Consider the following 24588-nt stretch of genomic DNA (forward strand, 5'->3'; position numbering starts at 1 on the left):
GTGGATTTCCACTGAAGCTGCTACTTTCTTCTCCTGGACAACTGAGCCCAAATTTACTTGTTTAATTTGCACACCATCCAATTGAACGATGCCACGTGAGCCGTCATTTTTTAATAATATAAAATTAATCGTCAACTAAAGATTCCTAAAAGCATTGTCCATGATGTTCGCATGTGATTGAAACTTTGAATATAAACTGCAACTACTTTATGAAATTAAAGCTAACAATGACCCACAAAGAGTTCAAGTTGTAACAACAATATTAGACTTCGTTTCTGCTGATGTAAACTACCTGTCGATTATGGGCTCATAGAATCCACACACTTTTATGAAATTCGTCCGAAACAACGGAAAATGAATGTGTGGTGTGGTAACATACATAATCGAATTTTGGATTATTTTTTTTCATGAACAGATTTTTACGAAAGTACTGTACTTCGACATGTTATAGAAGACTGTGTTTTTGCAGATTGAAAATATGGGGGGAGCCCTAATTTAGCAGCAGGATGGGGCCCCTCCAAATGATGTAGTCGTGCAAACTTTGCTCAACGACAGGTTATCAAAAGGCTGGATAGGCAGAAAAGCTTTTACACGGACTGGAATACTAGATCGTGGATACCGGTGTTCTTTGGTGGTTGGGTTTCAATTAACCACACATCTCAGAAATGGTCGAACTGAGAATGTACAAGACTACACTTCATTCACACTCATACATATCATCCTCTGAAGTATTATCTAAACGGTAGTTACCGGAGGCTAAACAGGAAAAACAAAAAAGGCAGAAAAGCTTCACTTGACCGTGACGTCCCGATTTGATGCCGATTAATTTCTTCTTTTGAGGATAAGTAAGACATCGTCTACCAAGGAAAAATCCAGTCATTGACCAACTGCACCAAAAAGTAACAGCAGCATTTATGGAAGGAATTCCTGCAAACATGCTCCCCAAATGGATTATCGGTTCGAAGTCTCCAGCATCGTAAACGATGCTTATATTGAGGTAGATTAAGAAGTAAAAATCCTTTAAACTTTCATGTATTAAAACAAATACTTTTGTAATTTTAAGAGCAATAAAATAAGCTTAATTTAAACCCTTAAGGAACAAAAAGGAAGTTATTTAACCGTTAAGGAACAAAAGCTAGTTGTGATTTTAATAAAATACTTGAAAACAAATATTCCCCCCATAAATTGTCAGGGATTACTTATATTTTACATAAATTTATAAGAATATATGTATGTATATGTCTAGAAAAATTTAACTTACAACTTATATTAAAATAGTTTTCTACATTTTTAAAACCAGTGAGAAGTTAAAAAAATATTTGAGAGGTTACGTACAACACTTTTCCATAGCTGATATTTTAATTATATACTTTTTCTCTATTTTTACCAAAGAGTTTGAAGCTTAATAACTCACTTCATAATAACTGTAAAAATATTGAGGTTATAATGTTATACTCTCCAATCACTTTACTTTATATTAACGTAAGTAGGTTTTGTTACCATTATTAAAATCTATCTTTATAAAACTAAAGAAAATACCCTTTTATTTGCTTTTATGAAAAATTGATATTTGAAATTAATTCTAAAAGCACTAGTATGCCTATTAACTGCCCAATGAATAATCTTTTCTAAGTATTCACGACCGATTTAAATGTTTATCGAGCAATTTGAAAAGTAATTTTATGAATAAATTAAGAGCATTATTATAATGTTAATGAACAGGCATTGTATCTAAAATTGTGATTAAATATTTTACAATTAAATTATTGTCAGAACGAGAAATTTTGAGTTATTCTCGTAAACAAACGATTGGCTCTTTGGCCTACGGAGAGACTGCTCGTAATTTTGAAAACCGTATTATTGCAGTTTGTTTGTTACTACAGTACTTTTGTCTTCGTAGACGTTAATTTGAGTCTATTCTAAAAGAAGTTTTCTGTTTTAATATTCCCCAGTTACCAAATAACGGTTACTCTTGATTACGCAACACGGTTTTCTAGTCAATCTATTAATAAAAATAATCTTTTCTTTTTTTAGCTGATTTAATTTATTTACACAATAGCAGCTAAAGGTTAATATTAATTTAATAATCATAAAATGGATTACAATGCATTTTATAGCATGTGAAAAATATCATACAGCTATAAAATTCATTACTTTAGTAAAAGTATCCGTAGGTAGAAATAGGTTGATTGAGAAATATCCAAACTATAAATAATAATCTAGAAAAGATTATTATTGTTGCAGTAATTAGGGAATATTATAACTTCTTGTTTTATGTTTTATATGGGTGTAAATTAAAATTAGATTAAGTTGAATTTAAATTAATTTTTTTCAATTAAAATTAGATTAAATTAAAATAAAATTTTTTTTAAAGAAAAATTTCAATAGTGAAATGCAATTTAATAGATGATCTGGATGTAAACTAACCAGTTTCGATTTTTTTTAACCAATTTTATAAAGCGAGTTTTAGCTTAAACATAGTGACAATATTGACAAAATAGTTTCAATTACACGTTACGTACTTTTAAATGTCATACCTTACTCACTATTTAATAAGTATGGTATGCAAACAGTAATTTTAGGAATTAAATAAATATAGGTACAGAAATAAATATGTATTTATTCTTTTCTTATATACTATATTGTGTTATGTTTGATTACAATTTCTTCCAAAAAAATAATACTTTTCTGGCATTGGATATTTATTCTTATTTAGTGGAAAAATGTTACATTAAAATAAACTAAAAAGAGTTTTAAAAAGTAAAAAAAAAAATCTGTATTTTTAATCTTTGATTGGCTTCTCCACCCCCGGTATTTTTTTGGGATCACTTGCACTACTACTATGCTTTTTTTTATTAATTTTTCTGTTTGAAAGTGTATGACTAAGTTTTTTTTTTATTTTTTAAACCCCCAAAGCAACTGGTCCTCGCCATTAAGCAAATCACAGTCACCTCGGAGTGTCGTGGCAGCAGTCTCTGGCCGCCCTAGCTAGCCTCCTTCTGGGGCTTTCCCACCGGTGTCTCCCCAACTTCACTAGAACACACCGACATTCCTCTTCCGGATAGCCGCTATGCTCTTCCGCTAAGGAGCTACCCATACTGTCCCTAATCTAACAGTTCCAGATGTACGTTTCGCACATCCTTCACTTCGCGACCCACTCACACCTTGAGGGTTCTTTATGCCATTATCGGGGAGTCCCGACCCCTCCTAGAATATGGGCGGACCCGAACATCCTAGGCAAAAAGACCCTGCACGTTGCCACGCTTCGACCCAATTTTTTTTTTTAAATTCCAACATTCTGTCACACATACATGAGTGCACCTTCCTCTACTTCTCCTGTAAAACGAAGTAATATAAATAAATAAATAAAACTATTACTATGCCTAGGAAGACATAAAAAACTTCGGTTAAAAAGTATGCAGTAAATAAAAATATAGCTTTTTCGATTTTTGGGAAGAGAGGAATACGGTGTAAATTAAAAAAAAAACTGGTAAAATAAACATGCATGCATGCATGTACTGAGCTTAATATAAATTTGGGTTATGTTTGCAAAATTTTTAGAAAATTGATCCCAAAATATTATCTACCCATCCTCTGAAGATATTTACCCCAAAATCTTACTAAAAAATTTCTCTATAACACGAAACTATGTACGGGATTTCATAAAAATCGTTTGATCCAATCAAAAGTTACTAAGCTTTAAACATGCCAACACACGTACAACTTTTACTTTATTCAGTTTTTAAGCCGGTTTACCCGGCTTAATTCTTCGAGGTAATATGGAGTTATGTACGAACAATACCCATTATTTTGTTCTGGAGTTTCCTAGATCGTGAAACGCCAAGAAATGTAAAAAGATCCATATTCCATTTATTGACTAATTGCCATACTTTCCTTATTACAGTATAGCTCTTGAGCTATGGTGCCAGGAAAGTAATATTATTTATAGTCGTGATTTTACTGTCTAATGCAAAGAATCGGTGAAAGCGGTGGATTCATTATATGCCGAAGGTTAAATCATATGTTTCATTTTTATATCTTCCTTACAAAAAATTGTAGATTAACAATTCGTTCATTTTTAACACAAAATAAATCATAATGAAGTTGTAATATGACTTTCTTAATATTTTCTGATAAAAAGTTTTAAAAAATGGATGTTGTGGGCAGATTTTTAATTGAAAATAAGATATGCGATTAATTAAGTAATTAACACTTACAAGAAATAATAAATAAATAACAAAATATAATTTTAATAATTTTTAGGAGAAGCTTGATTTAGTAAAGAAATAATTTGATGATTTTTCTGTGTATTATCAAAGTACTTTTAAACTAGCACTTTTTGTTTTTTTATTATATTAAAGATTTCTAAAACAATTTATTGCAACGTAAAACTGCATGTAACTGACAAAGATTAAAGAGAAAACTTTTAATTTTAATTTCATCTCTATTTTTCCCTATCACTAAGTTAATTACATCAGTTCATTTCACGCTTTACGTAATGTTGATGAAACATAATTATCATAGTTAAAAATTACACTCATTAATTATTATACAATCTAAACTTTTAGCTTAATTTTTTTTTATGCTTCAATATAATTTTACTTTTACCTCATATTTTTTTTATTTATTTAAGATTTATTATTATTTCTTTTTTTTGTAATTCTCCTGTGAATAATGTAATAAAATATACAATAAAAAGTATGTATAATTTTAAAAAAATGTAAAATACTTTTTTAAAAGTATGAAATTGCTTTATGAGAAAAAATGATATGCAGTACTTGTCACCTATTTTTTATCACATAGAAAAAGATTATTAATGGGTAACAGTTATACTTTTACATAAATGTAATGAAAATGTTCAAATCAAATTTTATTACCCGTTTAATCGGCTTCATCCTTCTGGATCAAACTTTTCTACGACTTTAAAAAAAAAAATCACTGTAATTTCATTCGGTGCAATTTTTATGTCATAATTTTAGTTTTTCGGATACAGTGGCTAGTTAATTAAACACATTTTGAAACAGATCGCATACTTGTTCTGCTTTCTACCCGTTGTTCAGTGACTAATCCAAAAAATATCATAGTATCATATTACATAATCTCATGATAGTAACTGTCTGGTTTCTTGTAAGCAGGAAAAAAGTATACATACTGAAAAACGAGATATTAAAATCGTATTTTAAATTAATTTTTTATACTAAAAAGATATTAAAGCAGGAATTTCGAAAAGAACGAGAAAATCAAGACTATATAGCTTACAATTTTATTTTTGTTCTTTTTTTTCTTTAACCACCGGGACCACCGTTAGGTATTTCTTCAGAGAAGAGATGGATAATTTTATAGCGTGTGAAAATGCCATGCCTGACGGAGATTCGAACCCGGGACCTCCGGATTAAAGGCTGAGACGCTAGCACTCGCGTCACGGAGGCCGGATTATACGTAGCTTGCAGTTGATTGAGAATAAAGATCCATTGAACCAGATTTATTAAAAGAAAAAGGATGCTTCTGTAAGATATAGAGAGAATTTTATTTTTATTCTTTTACTTAATTCACTCAACCGTAATTCAGAAAAGTAATTGCTTTCGAGATTCACCAATACCCCATGTGAGTTAAATAAACGTAATCTCTAATAACGTTATTTCTCACTCCACCTAGTTCTTTTATTCTATATATCAAATCCATTAATTTAATAATGTGTTATTCGTGCAACGATTTACAGTGATCTATGAAATTATAAAAAAATAAAGTTTTTAAGATTATTTTATAAACTATATTAAAATCATTTAATAATATTAAAGCTTAATATGAATGGATTTTAAATAGTGCGTAATATTATGTCAGTTTGAAAGAAATTTACTAAAATATAACACGCCGTTAACGTAATTAACCAACGGGGTAGTCTATCGTGAGATTTTTCATACACTATAAATGTCCATTTTCATATTGCTACGCAGAAGCTTCTTTACATCAGCTTCTGTGGTAATTCATCAGTGAAAAAAAAGGAATTTTATATTAAGTTACTATAAAGAGCAATTAATTCATTTTAAATAACATTATGACTAAACCCTAGTGATTAACTCGTGGTCACTAGGTTCCGAGGTTCAAATCATAGTAGAAGTTCCCTTTTACTGCTTTGAATATTAGACAGTGGAGAGCTGTGTACTTTGGTGGTTGGGGTTCAATTAATCACACGTTTCAGGAATGATCAACCTGAGTCTGTTCAAGATTACACCTCATTTACATCTGCATACATATCATTTTCATATCACTGTGCCTTGACGGGGGGGTGGGATTTGCTTATTGTTCATTAGCTGAACAGATTGTACGTATATATTAGGAAAATAAATTTATGTGGACACCACATTACTTCAATGTAAGCCTAATAAATTACATATATACATTTTTTTTGAAAATGAAGAGTACATAAAATTTTATTTCATTAATAACTTTTGATATTTTTTTGTTATTATTGAATTATTATTTATTGTAAAATATTTTTATAATCTGAGGTTAATAATTATTAATAAATTAATAAATTTAAATTAAAAAAAAAATATTAAAAAAAAGGAGAAGTCGGATTTGAACCGACGTGCCTCCCATTGTAAAATCCAAATATATCATTAATTAAACTTTATTTGGGTGTAATTCTAGAACTAATGATAATAACTAGCTCTTATGATATATCGTTGAAAAGCTCTTAATGAGAGCTTATTACTGCAGTTAAGAAAAAGTCCAAAATCCAAATTGTTTTATTTTGGACTTTTTTGGACAGTATTGTCTACACGATTAAAATTAAAAAGGGGAGGTGCATAACTAGATGTTACAACAGTCCAAAATTTCAATATCCTACGGTTAACGGTTTTTTAGTTATGTGTCAAAATGAATTTAGGGACGGTCAAAATGGATACTTCCATTGAAATGTGAAAACCGAAATTTTTGCGATCACAATACTTCCTTTACTTTGTTCAAGGAAGTAACTGCGTTTGCATGTTTTTTAATATCAGTAAATGGAATCTAAAATTATAATATTTGTTTTAATTTTTTTCATAATTTTAGGAATATCAGACTGGCAATTTTATTTTTTAGTAGTATTTTTATATTGCCTACGGTATCCCGTTTTTTTTTTTACAAGAATAAACAGTTAGAATAGCTAAGAAATCTGATTTGGACATCAAATGACTGTCTTTTTATATCACAATCGCTTAGGTAGATTGTTGATTACACTAAATTGAACTAAAAATTCTAAAAATGTAATTAAATATTCCGTCGATATGTATCGAAAAAGGAACGTCTTGCCCCGATATTAAAACAGAATTTACCTTAGTTAATACCTTTTTTCTGTAATCCCAAATTTAAAAACGAAAAAATATATGAGTCTACTTGGTTGAATCGGTAAACATTTCTGAGAAAATAATATTATTTCTAACTTTGTTTTTTAGAAGTTCAGCAAATACGTGATTTAAGATAAAGTAAAGATTCTGCGTAGCAGTAATTCTTTTGTAGTTCAATATTTTCTTAAAACTTTGTACTACCAACAGGGAAAGTTTTATCTTATTAGAATAAGCAGTGCTTTAAGTTAAGAATGTAAAAGCAAAATGTAAGTTACCGGTCGAGTTGTGAACATAATTTATTTTGAATGTGCGTTATTTAAGTTTTTAAACCTACAAATATTTTATCAGAAATCATTTTCTTTCATTTGGAAAAAATCGCACTTAAGATTACAATATGATAATTTCATTTAAGATAAATATTATTTTTAATGTTTATTGAAACTCATACGGTGAGTTTTTATAAAGAAATTTAAATTGTTCTGTTCAAAATAGAACTACGATTCAAGCTTATAGTCCTAACTGAGTTGGCTTACATACAGCAAAATGTTACATACTGCAAAGTGTGTGTGTGTGAGCGCGCGCGCGGGGTTTCTCGCTCAATATTGCATCAGTATTAATGAAAATTTAGGAGCGTCAAGTTAGAGATCTAAATATGAACTCATCACATGATGCTCTCTCTCTCTCTCCCCTCTCTCTTTCTGTTCAGCCTACGGAACCACCGTAAGGTATTACTTCCGAGAATGAATAAGGATAGGTATGAATGTAAATAATGTGTAGTTTTGTACAGTTTCAGGTCAGCCATTCCTGAAATGTGTGGTTAATTGAAACCCAACCACCAAAGAATACCGGTATCCACGATCTAATAATCAAATCCGTATAAGAGTAACTGCCTTAACTAGGATTTGAATCTTAGACATGTCGACTTCAAAACAGCTGATTTGAAAAGACGAGTTTACCACTAGACCAACCCGGTGGGTTAAAATGATAAATATTAGGAATATAAAAAAAACTTATATAAAATCGCATCAACAATTAAAGTCATTAGCGACTTATCAGTGATATGTAACTTTACTTGTAGATGTAGTCTTCAAGAAACTCAGGTCGACCATTCCTGAGATGTGTGGTTAATTGAAACCCAACCACCAAAGAACACCGGTATCCATGATCTAGAATTCAAATCCGTATAAAAGCAACTACTATCTTTACTTGAATTTCAATCCTTAAACGCTTATCTTCGAAATCAGCTGATTTGCGATGACGCGTTCACCACTAGACCAACACTGTGGGTTACCACATGATGCTGCTATCTAACAGCTATACGCACAATTAATGAACATAAATAACTTTGTTATCTATGTCACATCTTACATGATGAATTCCATTAGTTAATCTTTTTATATCCACTTTTTAGAGTCTCAAAGACAGATATTTAAAATGTTTATATTTCGCTGAAATTGCATCTCTTACTCCATTTTTAGCTTTAGCTTAACAAAAGGAAAATAATAAAGTTTTTTTTATTATTTTTATTAATATGTACAGGCTACTTATAAAATTGAAGTTTTTCTAATGATATTAAATTAAAAAACATAAAATGTTTTTAGGGAAAAAAATGTTTCATAGTAAATTCCAAGTAGCATGATAGTGCCTTCCACCTCTATCATTGGATGCACAACAGAAGACCGTTGTATCGAATATTATAATCCAATATTCCCACGTTTGTTACAGTATTACCATGTATTCTATATAAAATTTACTCAGTAATTTTTCTTATTCCTGGTGCATCTGATTAAAGATGGTTACAATTTTAAATTCCAAGGTAAAACTCTCTTCTGCACATTGAATAATAGGACGAGTAGAAGTAAGTGTTTTCTCTCTATTTGAAAATTACTGTATATTACTCAATATTATTTGATTTATCTACAGAATTGGATGAGTAAAATAAAATAATTAAAAAAAAAAAAAACTGCATTAAGTTATAGACATTTCGTGTTCAAATAATGAAAATTTTATGAAGAAAAAGTGGAAATTATTCTTTCAGTAAAGTAATGAAAAGTAATAATAAAATATTATTATACATGTATTAATATGCAACGGTTTTAAATGAAGGTATAAAATCAGCGACGTAATAGCGCTGTGTAACGAGTATATCTTGGTAATTTGATGACATTGCCGCGATGTTATCGCAAAAAAGCTTTACTGAATAGTATCATAGCCTAGAGAAGGAGTAGATGGTCGAAACTTGAACCCGACTTTTGTAGTATTACAAGGATGCTGGTGATAAGCGTCGGTAAAGAAGGCGCCTGTTATAGTGGCTTTACACAAACCACCCACCAATATCATATCCTTTTTTTTCCACCCTCTCTTTAAATTTACTACTTTTCTTTCTTCATCTTTTTTTTTTACTCTTCTTCTCTGTTATATCTCTGATAATCACTGCCTGCAATAATTTTCTTTGTTGTTGTTTTACGATTATACTTATCTCCTAACAAATACGACAGTTGTCACAAAATTGGAAAATTTTTTTATACTTATATTTTACAGAAGATAATATTTATAGAAACCACCGGGTTGGTCTAATGGTAAACTTGTCGTAAATTAGCTGATTTTATGTCGAAGTTCTCAGGTTCAAATAGTTGCTTTTTTCGGGTTTGAATACTAGATCGCGGATAACAGTGTTCTTTAGTAGTTGGGTTTCACAACACGTTATTAATTACACATCTCAGGAATGGTGGGCCTGAGTTTCTTCAAGACTACATTTACAAGTAAAGTTACTTATCACTGGTAAGTCGCTTATGACTTTAATTGTTGATGTGTCTGTAAATAAATATATATATATAAAGATGTATTTATAGAAATTAAAATGTACGGTGAATTAATGTTTCTAAGAATAAAGTTTATTCCCAATCAAAATATAATTTTCAGTGAAGGAAACAATCTTATTTTTTTATTATATATGTTTAATTTTAGATAATATTAACAAAAATTTTTTCATGAATTATTATTAATTTGTTATACTTTGATTACAACCACCTGTTTTATAACGTACGTATGCATAGTCTACAAGAGTGCTGGTTTAGTTTAACATGCCGGATTGTAAGCTTATTATCTTCATTGCTTGCAAGAAAACAAAAGTACTTTATCTTATCTACTTTGTATTTGCTTGTTAGTTAATAGTAAGTATGTCTTAGAGTTCGTATGTTGCTTATTTAATGCTAAAGTTTGTTTCTTCTTGAAGGTTTTGTTAAGTCCTAAATTCCCAGTTTTTACTTACAGTTTTATATGTATATATGAGTATATACACAGAAAGTTAGGACGAATTTTTTTTTGAAGATATTAAAACATAAAATTGAATACATTTTTAAGGTCGTTGAATAAAAATCAAATATTTGTAATTTCAATGATCGAATAAAATCGGATAATTGTTTATTAATGGCCAAACGAAAAAGTAAAATCATAACAAATGTATACCAAAATGTAAATTTCATTTTTCTTGAGATAAAACAACTGAATAACATGTGAATAAAGAAGACAACAATACAATAGGTACATGAAAAGAAAAGAAAAGAAAACAGTTATAAAAATGTTCGCTAAAGTAAAGGCATTAAGTAATACTAGATATGCTTGTAAAGGGCACCACCTAATATTTTATCATGGGTAAAAGAAAATGGGAATAAAATTCTACTAATCCAAAACGTTAATAAAGAAAAAACAAATATCAATTAAACAAAAATTAAAATAAAAGATTATATATATATATATTGTTATAAGAGAGCGGGCATTAACAGCTATGGCCATTAGCTCAGTGGAAATTGATAGTGTATTAAAAGATGCCATACCGAACCGGGATTCGAATGCTAGACCTCCACACTAAATGTCGAGAGGCTACTTACTCAGCCCCGAAGGTCGGCACTATATTTTTAATTACCCGTAAAAAATATATTTTTACGGGTAAAAATATATTAAAATAACAGTAACAATTATTATTTCGCACAATCTATTTAAGCCTATTCGAAAAGCTATTAATGCCTTGTTGTACTGTACAATTAATAAAGGTTATAAAAAGTATTATTTATTTTTATATAACGTAAATATAAACAAACACATATGTAAAATGAATGAACGCAAATAATATAAAGCATAACATTTGCAGCAGGTAATGAAATGAACTTTTTTTTGTCTTCAGTCATTTGACTGGTTTGATGCAGCTCTCCAAGATTCTCTATCTAGTGCTAGTCGTTTCATTTCGGTATACCCCCTACAACCTACATTCCTAACAATTTGTTTTACATATTCCAAACGTGGCCTGCCTACACAATTTTTTCATTCTACCTATCCTTCCAATATTAAAGCGATTATTCCAGGATGCCTTAGTATGTGGCCTATAAGTCTGTCTTTTCTTTTAACTATATTTTTCCAAATGATTCTTTCTTCATCTATTTGCCGCAATACCTCTTCATTTGTCACTTTATCCACCTATCTGATTTTTAACATTCTCCTATAGCACCACATTTCAAATGCTTCTAATCTTTTCTTCTCAGATACTCCGATTGTCCAAGTTTCACTTCCATATAAAGCGACACTCCAAACATATACTTTCAAAAATCTTTTCCTGAGATTTAAATTAATTTTTTATGTAAACAAATTATATTTCTTACTGAAGGCTCGTTTAGCTTGTGCTATTCGGCATTTTATATCGTTCCTGCTTCGTCCATCTTTAGTAATTCTACTTCCCAAATAACAAAATTCTTCTACCTCCATAATCTTTTCTCCTCCTATTTTCACATTCAGTGTTCCATCTTTGTTATTTCTACTACATTTCATTACTTTTGTTTTCTTCTTGTTTATTTTCATGCGATAGTTCTTGCGTAGGACTTCATCTATGCCGTTCGTTGTTTCTTCTAAATCCTTTTTATTCTCGGTTTGAATTACTATATAATCAGCAAATCGTAGCATCTTTATCTTTTCACCTTGTACTGTTACTGCGAATCTAAGTTGTTCTTTAACATCATTAACTGCTAGATCCATGTAAAGATTAAATAGTAACGGAGATAGGGAACATCCTTGTCGGACTCCCTTTCTTATTACGGCTCCTTTCTTATGTTCTTCAATTATTACTGTTGTTTGTTGCCTGTACATGTTAGCAATTGTTCTATCTCTGTATTTGAACCCTAATTTTTTTTTTCAATGCTGAACATTTTATTCCAGTCTACGTTATCGAATGCCTTTTCTAGGTCTATAAACGCCAAGTATGTTGGTTTGTTTTTCTTTAATCTTCCTTCTACTATTAACCTGAGGCCTAAAATTGCTTCCCTTGTCCCTAAACTTTTACTGAAACCAAATTGGTCTTCTCGAAACACTTCTTCCACTCTCCTCTCAATTCTTCTGTATAGAATTCTAGTTAAGATTTTTGATGCATGACTAGTTAAGCTAATTGTTCTGAATTCTTCACATTTATCTGCTCCTGCTTTCTTTGGTATCATGGCTATAATACTTTTTTTGAAGTCTGACGGAACTTCCCCTTTTCCATAAATATTACACACCAGTGTTTATAATCTATCAATCGCTTCCTCACCTGCACAGCGCAGTAATTCTACGGGTATTCCGTCTATTGCAGGAGCCTTTCTGCCATTCAAATCTTTTAATGCTATCTTAAATTCAGATCTTAATATTGTTTCTCCCATTTCATCCTCTTCAACTTCCTCTTTTCTCTATAATACCATTTTCTAATTCATTTCCTCCATATAACTCTTTAATATATTCCACCAACCTATCGACTTTACCTTTCGTATTATAAATTGGTGTACCATCTTTGTTTAACACATTATTAGATTTTAATTTATGTACCCCAAAATTGTCCTTAACTTTCCCGTATGCTCCGTCTATTTTACCAATGTTCATTTCTCTTTCCACTTCTGAACACTTTTCTTTAATCCAATCTTCTTTCGCTAGTTTGCACTTCTTGCTTATAGTATTTCTTAATTGTCGATAGTTCCTTTTACTTTCTTCATCACTAGCATTCTTATATTTTCTACATTCATCCATCAGCTGCAATATATCGTCTGAAACCCAAGGTTTTCTACCAGTTCTCTTTGTTCCGCCTAAGTTCGCTTCTGCTGATTTAAGAATTTCCTTTTTAACATTCTCCCATTCGTCTGCTACATATTCTAAGGTATCAAGGTAAGTTTTGCAGTCAACGAGTTGATTTCCAAATCTTTGCTTAACCATGATATAATCTATCTAATACCTTGCAGTATCGCATGCCTTTTTCCAAGTGTGTATTCTTCTGTTATGATTTTTAAATTGGATGTTGGCAATTACTAAATTATACTTCGTGCAAAACTCTATAAGTCGGTTTCCTCTTTCATTCCTTTTGCCCAGCCCGTATTCACCCACTATATTTCCTTTCTTGCCTTTTCCAATGCTTGCATTCCAATCTCCAACTATTATTAAATTTTCATCTCCTTTTACGTGTTTAATTGCTTCATCAATCTCTTCGTACACACACTCTACCTCATCATCATCATGGGCGCTTGTTGGCATATAGAGGTTAACAATCGTTGTTGGTTTATGTTTTGATTTTATCTTTATTACAATGATTCTATCGCTATGTATTTTGAAATACTCTATTCTCTTCTCTATCTTCTTGTTCATTACAAACGTACTCCTGCCTGCCCATTATTTGAAGCTGAGTTAATTATTCTAAAATCACCTGACCAAAAGTCGCCTTCCTCTTTCCACCGAACCTCACTAATTCCTACTACATCTACATTTATCCTATCCATTTCCCTTTTTAAATTTTCTAACCTACCAATCTTTTTTAAACCCTCTAACATTGTACCCTCCGACTCGTAGAATGTTATTTTTTAATTTTCTGGTGACCCCTTCCTTAGTAGTCCCCACCCGGAGATCCGAACGGGGGAATAGCTTACCTCCGGAATATTTTACCAAGGAAGGCGCCTCCATCATTGCTATATGAAAATGTAGAGAGCTACATTTTCTTGGAAAAAAGCAGCTGTAGTTTATTAACATTGCTTTCAGCTGCGCAGTATTCAGAGGACTGAGTGATGTTGATATGGCCGTTTAAGTCGTCCTGACTCACGCCCCTAACAACTACTGAAAGGGCTGCTGTCCTCTTTCAGGAATCATTTCATAGTCTGGCTCTTAACAGATACCTCTCCGATATGGTTGCACCTTCGGTCCAGCTACTCTGTATCACTGAGCACTTAAGCCCCCCTCACCAACGGCAAGGTCTCATGATTCATAGAGGAGGAGATGAACATGTAACAACATAAATGATTTGGAACATCACTCAAGGATATCACAGAATTTCCGAGTATAGAATTGTGTATTATTGTATAAGTATTAAGAAGAAAGGATGTCGATTATTTTTCTTTGGAAGGCACTCAAATTTTTGCCAAAAACTTCCAACTCATTGCCGCGGCAAAAAGAATTTAATGTATGGACACATCTTTTTAATCGAGCCAAATTTCCTTATATGTAAGGACACATTTACTTTGACTCATGATTGGAAGATAATTTTAGTTCAATGCCACATACTTCGACGTAAAGAATATCTATTCAGAGCCTTTATGGTTTGTTTGGCATTTCTCCCGCCACCTCACCATTCGGTCGCCCTAAAGCATAAGACCGAATGTCTGTGCCACAAACGGCTACTGAGCCTCGAAACAGTTTAGCCTAAATAGTTTCGACCAGTGTCCTAAATAGCCCCTAGAGCTTACCTACCAGCGTGAGCGGACTAAGTGCGGTGCCATACACCACAGGCTTACGTGTCCCAACCGCTCACTTGTCAAATATTTACTAAAATGGGTAGGCGCACCTCGTCAATTACTAAAATTATATATGACATTCATAAATTAAAATTTACTTTGTCAAGACAGCAATTCGCTGCCACACCTAGGTCGCTGAATGCCAGCAAGTACCTGTCCACTATATTAAAGCGCTTGAAGCCCTAATTGGCTGGTGGTCACTCATATATCTCAAGGTTAGCTTCCCACAGCAGTGCGTTAGGAGTCTTTCCCTTAAGTAAACTACTGATGTTCGTTGAACATAGCAACCGCATCAAGGAACTCCTACACGATCCGACAATGCGGCTCTCGCCACATTGACTCGCCGCTGGTAAGTGGCTGATTTTCCCCTTGACCACTAAGTTCCAGCGTGGCCTGGTCTCTGGCCCCCCAAGAGCAGGGCAGTCAAACATCAGGTGTTCATTTAACTGGACCTCCCCGCAGACGCACAGCTGCCAGGCGGAACCGAAACAGACATTGGTTCAAATTAACATAGTTGGTGAGCATCTGGGCACCCAGATAAAAACGAACTCGAGGCATACCATCCCGTATAAAATTGTACAGGAATCTTCCCTTAGTAGTCATGTCACATTCTAGCTGCTATTGTTCCATCGCGAGGCTCTGCCGCCTCTTCGGCAGGCGGGAAATGGGCAACTATTCAGAGCTTTGTACAGAAAGCACGAGTTGTACATGATTCTTGTACTGAGAGCAGAAATGAATAAATCCTCAGAAATGTATTTATCGCATTCCTCTTAGTAAGTCGCACCCCTCTAGCACAGGCCTCGATGATGTAATCATGACAGTCACTTAACTTGGACAACCTGACCCTAGTTATTAGTTATCTCTCTGTCATAATTCCAGGTTGTAAAACAGTAGTCAGGTATTGGTCTTACAATAGTCATGTGTATGATTGTGTTAAGTATACGAAATTTTTTAGCGACCCAAAGAAGAAAGCCCATATTCCTTCTTGACTAGAAAAATCATCTTTTCAACACAAAGTATTAAACAGCTTTTCAACCATTAAACAGCAGCTTGGCATCATATTAGACACCCAAATAAGCGGTATTTAATAATAATTATAATACGCATTTATAAGGCAAAATAAGTGAAAAAAAATTATATTTTGAACGATAAAAAAATAATATAATGAAAGAAATTAGAAAATTATTTATTCAGCAAACTTAAACAGCTTTTTAAAAATATTAATACAGTTAGAAGATATCGAAATTTTGTTACACTTTTCCTATAAAATAATTATTTAATTTAAAAAAAGTGAGAGATTCTGCACCGGTTAAAATGATTTTTTTATTTTTGCAGGAAGTTACTCTTGAGTTCTTTTACAGAGTTTCCCTGTTTCTTCTAATTATATTAACTACAATTTTTTTTAAAACAATCTATTGTCTAAATCATCAAGACTCTTCAACCCTCTTTTTTCAACCAAGATCAATATTTCTAACTTGTACTTGCTCGATGGCCACAATTAAGTGCAAACAATATTTTTAAATAATTTACAAATATTTATTTTGCTTCTATAGGTAAATTTTATTATCCTAAGTCAAAAGGGAATATCTCAGTATACACTTTTTCCTACGTTTAATTTACGGAAGATTTTGTAAATTTTTTTTGTATTAAACTTTTTATTTGAGAAGACAACTGCGGTATCTTATTTGGTTTAGGAAATTCTTAAACTCTTTTTTATTCACCAAATTCATTTCTGTTTCGTTTATTACTACAGTTGTTAGTTTATTACAAACTTGATAAGTTATGATTAAAATGAAAAAAAAATTATATGTAGATTTTTATATTTTAATTTCTTTGAAATTTGTTTATAAGAAAATATACATAAATTATTTAAACTAATTCTTTTGAGTTCACTGGCAGACAAAACCTTTGAGGAGAACTGCGGATTGACGACCCATGGTCTACATTAAAAACTGACAAATTTTAAAAAGTTTTATTAATCTTAAACTTTGAATATTATTTAATAGAAATTTTTCTTGTTTTATACCATAAATACACGTAGATATTTGTTTACATTACTTCGTAATTTTTTTTGTTTATTAATTTATTGTTATTTCACAAGGTTATGTATTTTTGTTCATATTTACAATTATTTTAAATTTTCGTCTATTGATAATTGATTTTAAAAGTGGTAATGCTTACATAGATATACATTTTCGTAATTTTAAACGTTTGTTTAGTAATTCTTTTTGTTATACTATTTTCAATAAAATTTAGCTTATTCTATATTTTCGAATATTAATGATTTTTTATACAGAAATTTATCTTTGAGATTTTATTTTATTTTTTCATAGAATTCTTTAACTTATGAATTTTTAGAAAATGGATATTTTTTTAGAACACTATCTAAGGTTTGTTTTTTGAATAATCTAATACATTTAAAATATGAACATATTTATGTACTTACCACCATTTGATAAATAGCGTCGACTATGTTATACATTTCATCTCTTGTTATAAATCCATCATTATCTACGTCGTATAATCTGAATGCCCCTATAAAAAAAAAATACAAATTGTTCGTTTTATATATATCACAGAAATTGATTTGCTAAGAAAACTTAATATATACTTGATCTACGATTAGTAAAAGTTTAATCATATCTAATATAATTTTATTATCTTATAATTTAAATTGTTGAGTTATTTATTTCAGTAATGGAAATATTTAAACAGTACAGTATAATCATTTGTAATTTAGATATGTAAACAGTAGAATATACGTAAGTTATTACTGCTCTCTCTTTTTCTGCTTAGCCTCCGGAACCACCGTAAGGTATTACTTCAGAAGATAAATTAGGATGATATGTATGAATGTAAATGAAATGTAGTCTTTTACAGACTCAGGTTGACCATTCCTGAGATTGTGGCTAATTGAAAGCCAACCACCAAAGAACGCCAGCCTTAGAAGGTGGGCGGCGGGGCTCCTCAGAGTCGTCGTTCGTCGATGATCTCCTGGGGACGTCGCTCTGGCTATTCTAATTCGGTGACAAGAGCGCCTAGGTGGTTGCGCAGGGGCTGTGTACATACCATGGGGTTAGGTCTGTCCTCTGCGTGACTAGAGGGGGAGGTTTTTTAGCGGGTGAGAGCCTCGCACTTGCCGTCAAAGCGGGCCTGGCTGCAGCTGGCACAGCTTTTTCCTCCTCTTATTAATATGTACTGGTTACTCATAAAATTAAAGTTTTTCTAATGATATTAAATTAAAAAACATAAAACTTTTTAGGGAAAAAATGTTTTACAGTAAATTCCAAGTAGCATGATAGTGCCTTCCACCTCTATCAGTGGATGCGCGGAAGACCGTTGTATCGAATATTATAATCCAATATTTAATAGGCGTACAATATTTATTGTACGCCTATTAGATTAGGCGTACAAGTAAGTCTTGTGGTGTCCACATCAGATTTTGTAATAATTATTCTACCTACCATCCTTTGGATTAAGTAAAGAAGAATTCCTTGTAATTTGAATGATTTTGACAGGAATATAACAGTGGGGAATCTAAAAAATTTCTATTCATGAATGGCTATGCAAAATCCAAACTGGAAGGTACTTTTAGTACAATGTTGGGCGTTCTAATTTCTTCTAATAGATACATTACATTTCTAGAACCATGCAGCTGTTTATAAAATTAAGAATGCCTGTATCATACAAAATGCAAAACAATATATGTGGCAGCAAACTTAGAGTAGCATTTAAGAATTTAAATGTAAAATGAGTAACGGCGCTTAATATACTGGAGGAAGTGATTTTACGATGATAATTGTAGAATTCCGGTTTCAGATTTGTCTTCATATAAGACTTTTGCATTTTAATATTCTATAAAATTACTGTGTAATATTTTTAGTTTTAAATATAAAACTTGAACTATGACGTAAAAAATTAAGTTTCTTACTAAGTTGTTGGTTTTTTATTTGCTATAATGGGAAAAGTTTCTCTACTCTAATAATAAATTGATATTTGGTCGGGAAGAGATTGTAGTATATAGTTTAGAGCGCTGCGCCAGTCAATAACGTGAACAGCCAACGTTTCAACTTTACGTGCTTCTTTTACTATCAATCACATATCGAGTGAACTCTTATATCCTTTAACTATAACGTGAATGGATTATATGACTGATAAGTTGTTTTGTAATTTTTATATTCCATTTATCAAAAGTATATAAGTACTCTTATATACAACAATAAGATAAAAAAAACTATTATGAAAATGAATTCAATGTAAATGTGCGTGCGTGTTAAAAAAATAATATAAACAAATAATTTGAAGAATAGATGTATTGTTATCTATCATTATTTTTCAAAATATATTTAGCATTTATTTTCATATCTTGCTTTTCTGTTAGCAAAGCCATTATCATTATTAGATATGAGATGAATTTTTCTTTTGTTCCTCATTTTTTAGCTTGTACTTAATAATTTTTTTAACCTAAAATCTATTATTTCATGTATATCTTTTTATTGAAAAAATTTTAATTTTACTTTTTACTTATCCGAAAATATTTAATTTTAATTTTATACGACGAACGAAATTTTAAAGTGATTGTATTACGGAATAGTTTAAATCGATGTCAATCTTATTTTCTTAATCGGGTAGCATTAAAATGCTGATATGTATGAATTATATTTAAATATCTTGAATGATTTCAAGATATGTCTTTTGCATAAATCTTTAGATGTATACATTATCTACAATAAAACAAATAAGCTTTAAAAATACTTTCTACAGGCTCTCTTTTTCTGTTTAGCCTCCGGGACTACTGTAAGGTATTACTTCAGAGGATGATATGTATGAATGTAATTGAAGTGTACTCTTGTATCGTCTCAGGTCGACCATCCGCACATCCATTAACCGCACATCCTGAGATGTGCGGTTAATTAAAACCCAATTACCAGAGAAACCTGGAATCCATTTATATTTAATATTATTAAATATAAAATCATGATATTTAATATTCAAAATTTCAAACTAAAATAAATTTTAAAACAATTTATAAATACCAACGGTTCAAAAACGTTATTTTTTTAATTATTATTATCAGTTGTAAAACGTTATAGTATTAAATGTATGTAAGTGTAAATAATTGCGCAATTTGAATTGTAATATGACTTAATGATTTCAAAGATCATATCCTGCAGATATATTTAAGTTACTAGTTGATATTATTTTTTTAATATAGTAGTTATAAAATTTATAATTTCTTTTTTAGTATGGTTTAAATAAGCTTTATTAAATTGCTAGAAAAACTAGATAAAATTTCTAGTTTTTTGAGTAAATTAAAAAAAGTTTGAAATATATAAAAAATCTAATGTGGACATCACATGACTTTCTTGTACACCTATTACATTACATATACACATTTTTTTTTTTTTTTTTTTTTAATGAAAAGTACATAAAATGTACTTTCATTATTAACTTCTGATATTTTTTCATGGTTTTTTTTAATATTTTTATTGTTATTGAATTATTATTTATCGTAAAAAATGTTTTACACTGGTGTTATTAATTATATTAAATCAGTTTATTTAAAGAAAAAGTTAAAAATAAAAGGAATACAGGGTATTTATCTTTGGTAATTTTTGATGATTTTTCCTTACCTAATAATCATCGTCAGTGCAGGTACTGTTGCAATTCTGTGGGCCTTGCAAAATGCTTTCTTACATTTTCCACACAAACTGTAAAGTACGTATTATCGCTATGACTACAAAAATAACATTGTTTTGGAACCAGTTGGGGCTGTACTTCTTCTGAGATTGCGTCTTCGCATGTGAACATACTAACACACGTAGATTCTTTGCTTGTTAACTGCCGTTGGATCTGGTTCATTCCGAGTTCAATCAAGAAAGGTCGTCGATCAATAGTTTTCTCTTCATCTACAGCGTTTCTTATGACGTACGCACTTACACCCGCAATGTTCATGATTCCAAACCGCACTTCTTCGGGCTACCTTTTTGTTCTTATATCGACAGAATCGTTGGCAAATTTCTGATATAATGAATCACTACTTGATTAGTAATATTGTAAAATTCAATTATTTCAAGGTTTATTTTCAGCGTATTTGTTGACTAATTTATCATTATGCATTGCAGAAAATGAAGATACACTCTTCCCTTTTTTTGAAATGCATGAAAGAGTATTTTAGTCTTTGGTGAAACCGAAATTTGATGAATGAACCGGTCGCTTATTTTTTGAAGGTTGGCCTATTTTCCCTTTTGTTGCTACGAATCCTTCCTATATAAGTTAGACCTTTTAATGTCAATTCCTCGTCTTGCTGCATGATGTGATCCAGTTATCTGGTGTTATATTGCGGTTAGATTGAAAAATGGGTTCTGCAAGATGAAGAACAGACGCATTAGGAGTCAGCAGTTTTTTTTGATTTGGAATGGAGACTTTTCCTGTGTATACATGAGCATTCTGTGGTTAACATGTTCTAGAATCACACAGACACATAACTTTCAACAAGTATTTTGCAGGCTTACTTTTCATGACCACTGAATGTGAAAATAGGAGGAGAAAAGATTATGGAGGTAGAAGAATTTTGTTATTTGGGAAGTAGAATTACTAAAGATGGACGAAGCAGGAGCGATATAAAATACCGAATAGCACAAGCGAAACGAGCCTTCAGTAAGAAATATAATTTGTTTACATCAAAAATTAATTTAAATGTCAGGAAAAGATTTTTGAAAGTATATGTTTGGACTGTCGCTTTATATGGAAGTGAAAATTGGAGAATCGGAGTATCTGAGAAGAAAAGATTAGAAGCTTTTGAAATGTAGTGCTATAGGAGAATGTTAAAAATCAGATGGGTGGATAAAGTGACAAATGAAGAGGTATTGCGACAAATAGATGAAGAAAGAAGCATTTGGAAAAATATAGTTAAAAGAAGAGACAGACTTATAGGCCACATACTAAGGCATCCTGGAATAGTCGCTTTAATATTGGAAGGACAGGTAGAAGGAAAAAATTGTGTTGGCAGGCCACGTTTGGAACATGTAAAACAAATTGTTAGGGATGTAGGATGTAGGGGGTATACCGAAATGAAACGACTAGCACTAGATAGGGAATCTTGGAGAGCTGCATCAAACCAGTCAAATGACTGAAGACAAAAAAAAAGAAAACTTTTCATGTAAACTCGAAACACTTACACGTCCCTCGGAACGGAAGCAGCTCGTTAACTGTTAGATATTCTCTACAGGAACAGTTTTCTTTACTATTAATCATCAATCTGCTAAAAAGATTGTATCGGTGCAAGTTGATCATCTTTTAATTTTTTCTTATGAATTTCTGCATTGCAAAAAAAAGGCTGTAAGTAAATAGAATAAAATCCGTTTTAGTGTCATGGTACATAGAAAAATATCCCTTACAGTTTCATTAGTTGCAATTAAAGATTCAACATATTCATTGTTGGATTTAAATACTTCACTTAAATATACAAAACCTAAAAATATTTCAATTTCCAATATGTTAGTGTTTCAACAAACTGACAGACCTTAGCAGTTTGGCCATAACGAGTAATTAATTCCTTTTCAGTTGTATGTTCAACAATTATTTTAATCTTAATTTTGGCAAATTTATATTTATTTTTTGCCGTAGTAGTAATTTGCACTTTCTCTGCCTATCTTAGAATTGATTGTTGCACCATCACCTTCAAAACATTCTTCAATGTAACTGCGACGGCCGCGGCTTACACCTTGCTCTCACCCTTGTACATTTTCTGGGTCTACGAGCCCCCTGCGTTCACGAACAGGAACAAATCCACCACCTTCAGCATGAAAAGTTTCAAAATTATCATCATACCTAGTATCTTTTTGATCTTCACATGGATTGTAGTCAGGATTAATGTCTGTATCATCATTACTAATACCATCTGAACAACTGGCAGACTCTTCTGAGTCTGTGTAGCGGTCCGATTGATAAGATGGAGGAGGATCGGAATAGTCTGACAAGGTTTCTTCCAGTGTGTTCAAAATTCATCCACTGTTTTTAGTTTTAGTTTATAAATGACATTAAAAATACGAATTGACACATGTACTAGCAAAGATGAATACGAATTAACACTAACTTACTGTAATAACTACTGGTACATTATGATTATACAATTAAAACGTAAAATAAATAATTACAAAAAAGGCACACTAATGAATTACGAATACTGGTGAGTTACACAAACTGTATGGTTGGGTCACGATATAACACAAACATCGACACACGAGACTTCCAGTTACTAATGATATATATATAATGATATATGATATGTTACTAACGATAGAACAGAAAGGGATAGAAAAATACATAAAATGACAACGCTGCAGTAATTGGCTCTGTTGAGAGAAAGGAGAACTATATTTGCTTGGGTCACTGGTAACCCGGCGATACCAGTTAAGTGCTACTGATGATTAAGTTGAGCAAAAAGAAAAGTGGCATTATAATTTAAATTTTTATTCTTATTAAAATACAATTTTAAGTAAAAATATGACATAAAAATTAACTTCCAAAAAACTGCTCTAAAAAGGAAAAAGGAGATTTATTTGTTAAAATTCGATTTCAGAAATAAGCGTCAAATTAAGGCTGTTATCAATTAAATTATTTTATTTTGACATAAATTAAAAAAAAAAAAAACAAATACCAAAAATCACAACGTTTAAACTTATTGTAGTACAATAAAAGTATAATAAAAAATATATAACAAAGTACAGACAATCTGAAAATTAACTGAAAAGAACACAAAAAAAAAAATTAAACTGTAACGTAACATAACATAGGTACTGCTAACAATAAAATTAAATGGTTGAGAACAATAAAATTAAACAGAACAAGCAATTGAGGATTGAAAAAAATTGTCACAAGTCAAATGACCGGAATTCGAACCCGGGATCTCCAGACGAAAGCTGAAATGCTACCATTCCGCCACGGAGATTTATTTCTAGCTTTGTAAATATTTTTTTTATCAAATTATGTTCTGTTAATTGAAATGTTAACTCTTTTAGTTAATAATAATAATAATAATATATATATATATATATATATATATAATATTGGCGGGGAGGGAGGTGAAATTCATTTAAGCACAGTGGTCCGGGCACCCACTGGGTGTATTATCTAACCGCCATCAGCAGACTACCGACTAAAACCACCGCCACCCCCTTTCTACCAGGACTCGACCCGGAACCGTTTAACACATTACTTCAGGCCGACTCTTCCTATCCTGGCCTGAGAAGACCGCTACTTAATTTTTACGACTATTCAGGTCACCCACCCTTCTTGGTCCTGAGAATGCTGCCAACGAATCGGGCCACACTCTCCCACCTGCTCAGGTCACGGAGCATCATCGCAACCACGTTGTGGGGGCTCAGTGCTCCGAGATCCGCCTCTAAGTGTCCTTCGATCTGCCGCCCACCGAGCACATTTGAAAAATGTGTGCTCGGCATCATCCC

At 31.5% G+C, this 24588-nt stretch overlaps 1 protein-coding gene across 1 annotated transcript in view; it reads right to left on the minus strand.

Annotated features, from left to right (window-relative positions):
- The window catches only part of LOC142329213 (frequenin-2-like), a 179652-nt gene that overhangs the window by 12366 nt on the left and 142698 nt on the right, over positions 1-24588 (minus strand). Inside the window, exon 6 of the mRNA XM_075373618.1 lies at positions 17565-17653. Coding sequence (XP_075229733.1) covers positions 17565-17653 — 89 coding nt within the window. The remainder of the gene's footprint in view (positions 1-17564; positions 17654-24588) is intronic.

The sequence above is a fragment of the Lycorma delicatula genome, chromosome 8 (genome assembly GCF_047948215.1).
Source record: "Lycorma delicatula isolate Av1 chromosome 8, ASM4794821v1, whole genome shotgun sequence".
Classification (NCBI taxonomy): domain Eukaryota; kingdom Metazoa; phylum Arthropoda; class Insecta; order Hemiptera; family Fulgoridae; genus Lycorma; species Lycorma delicatula.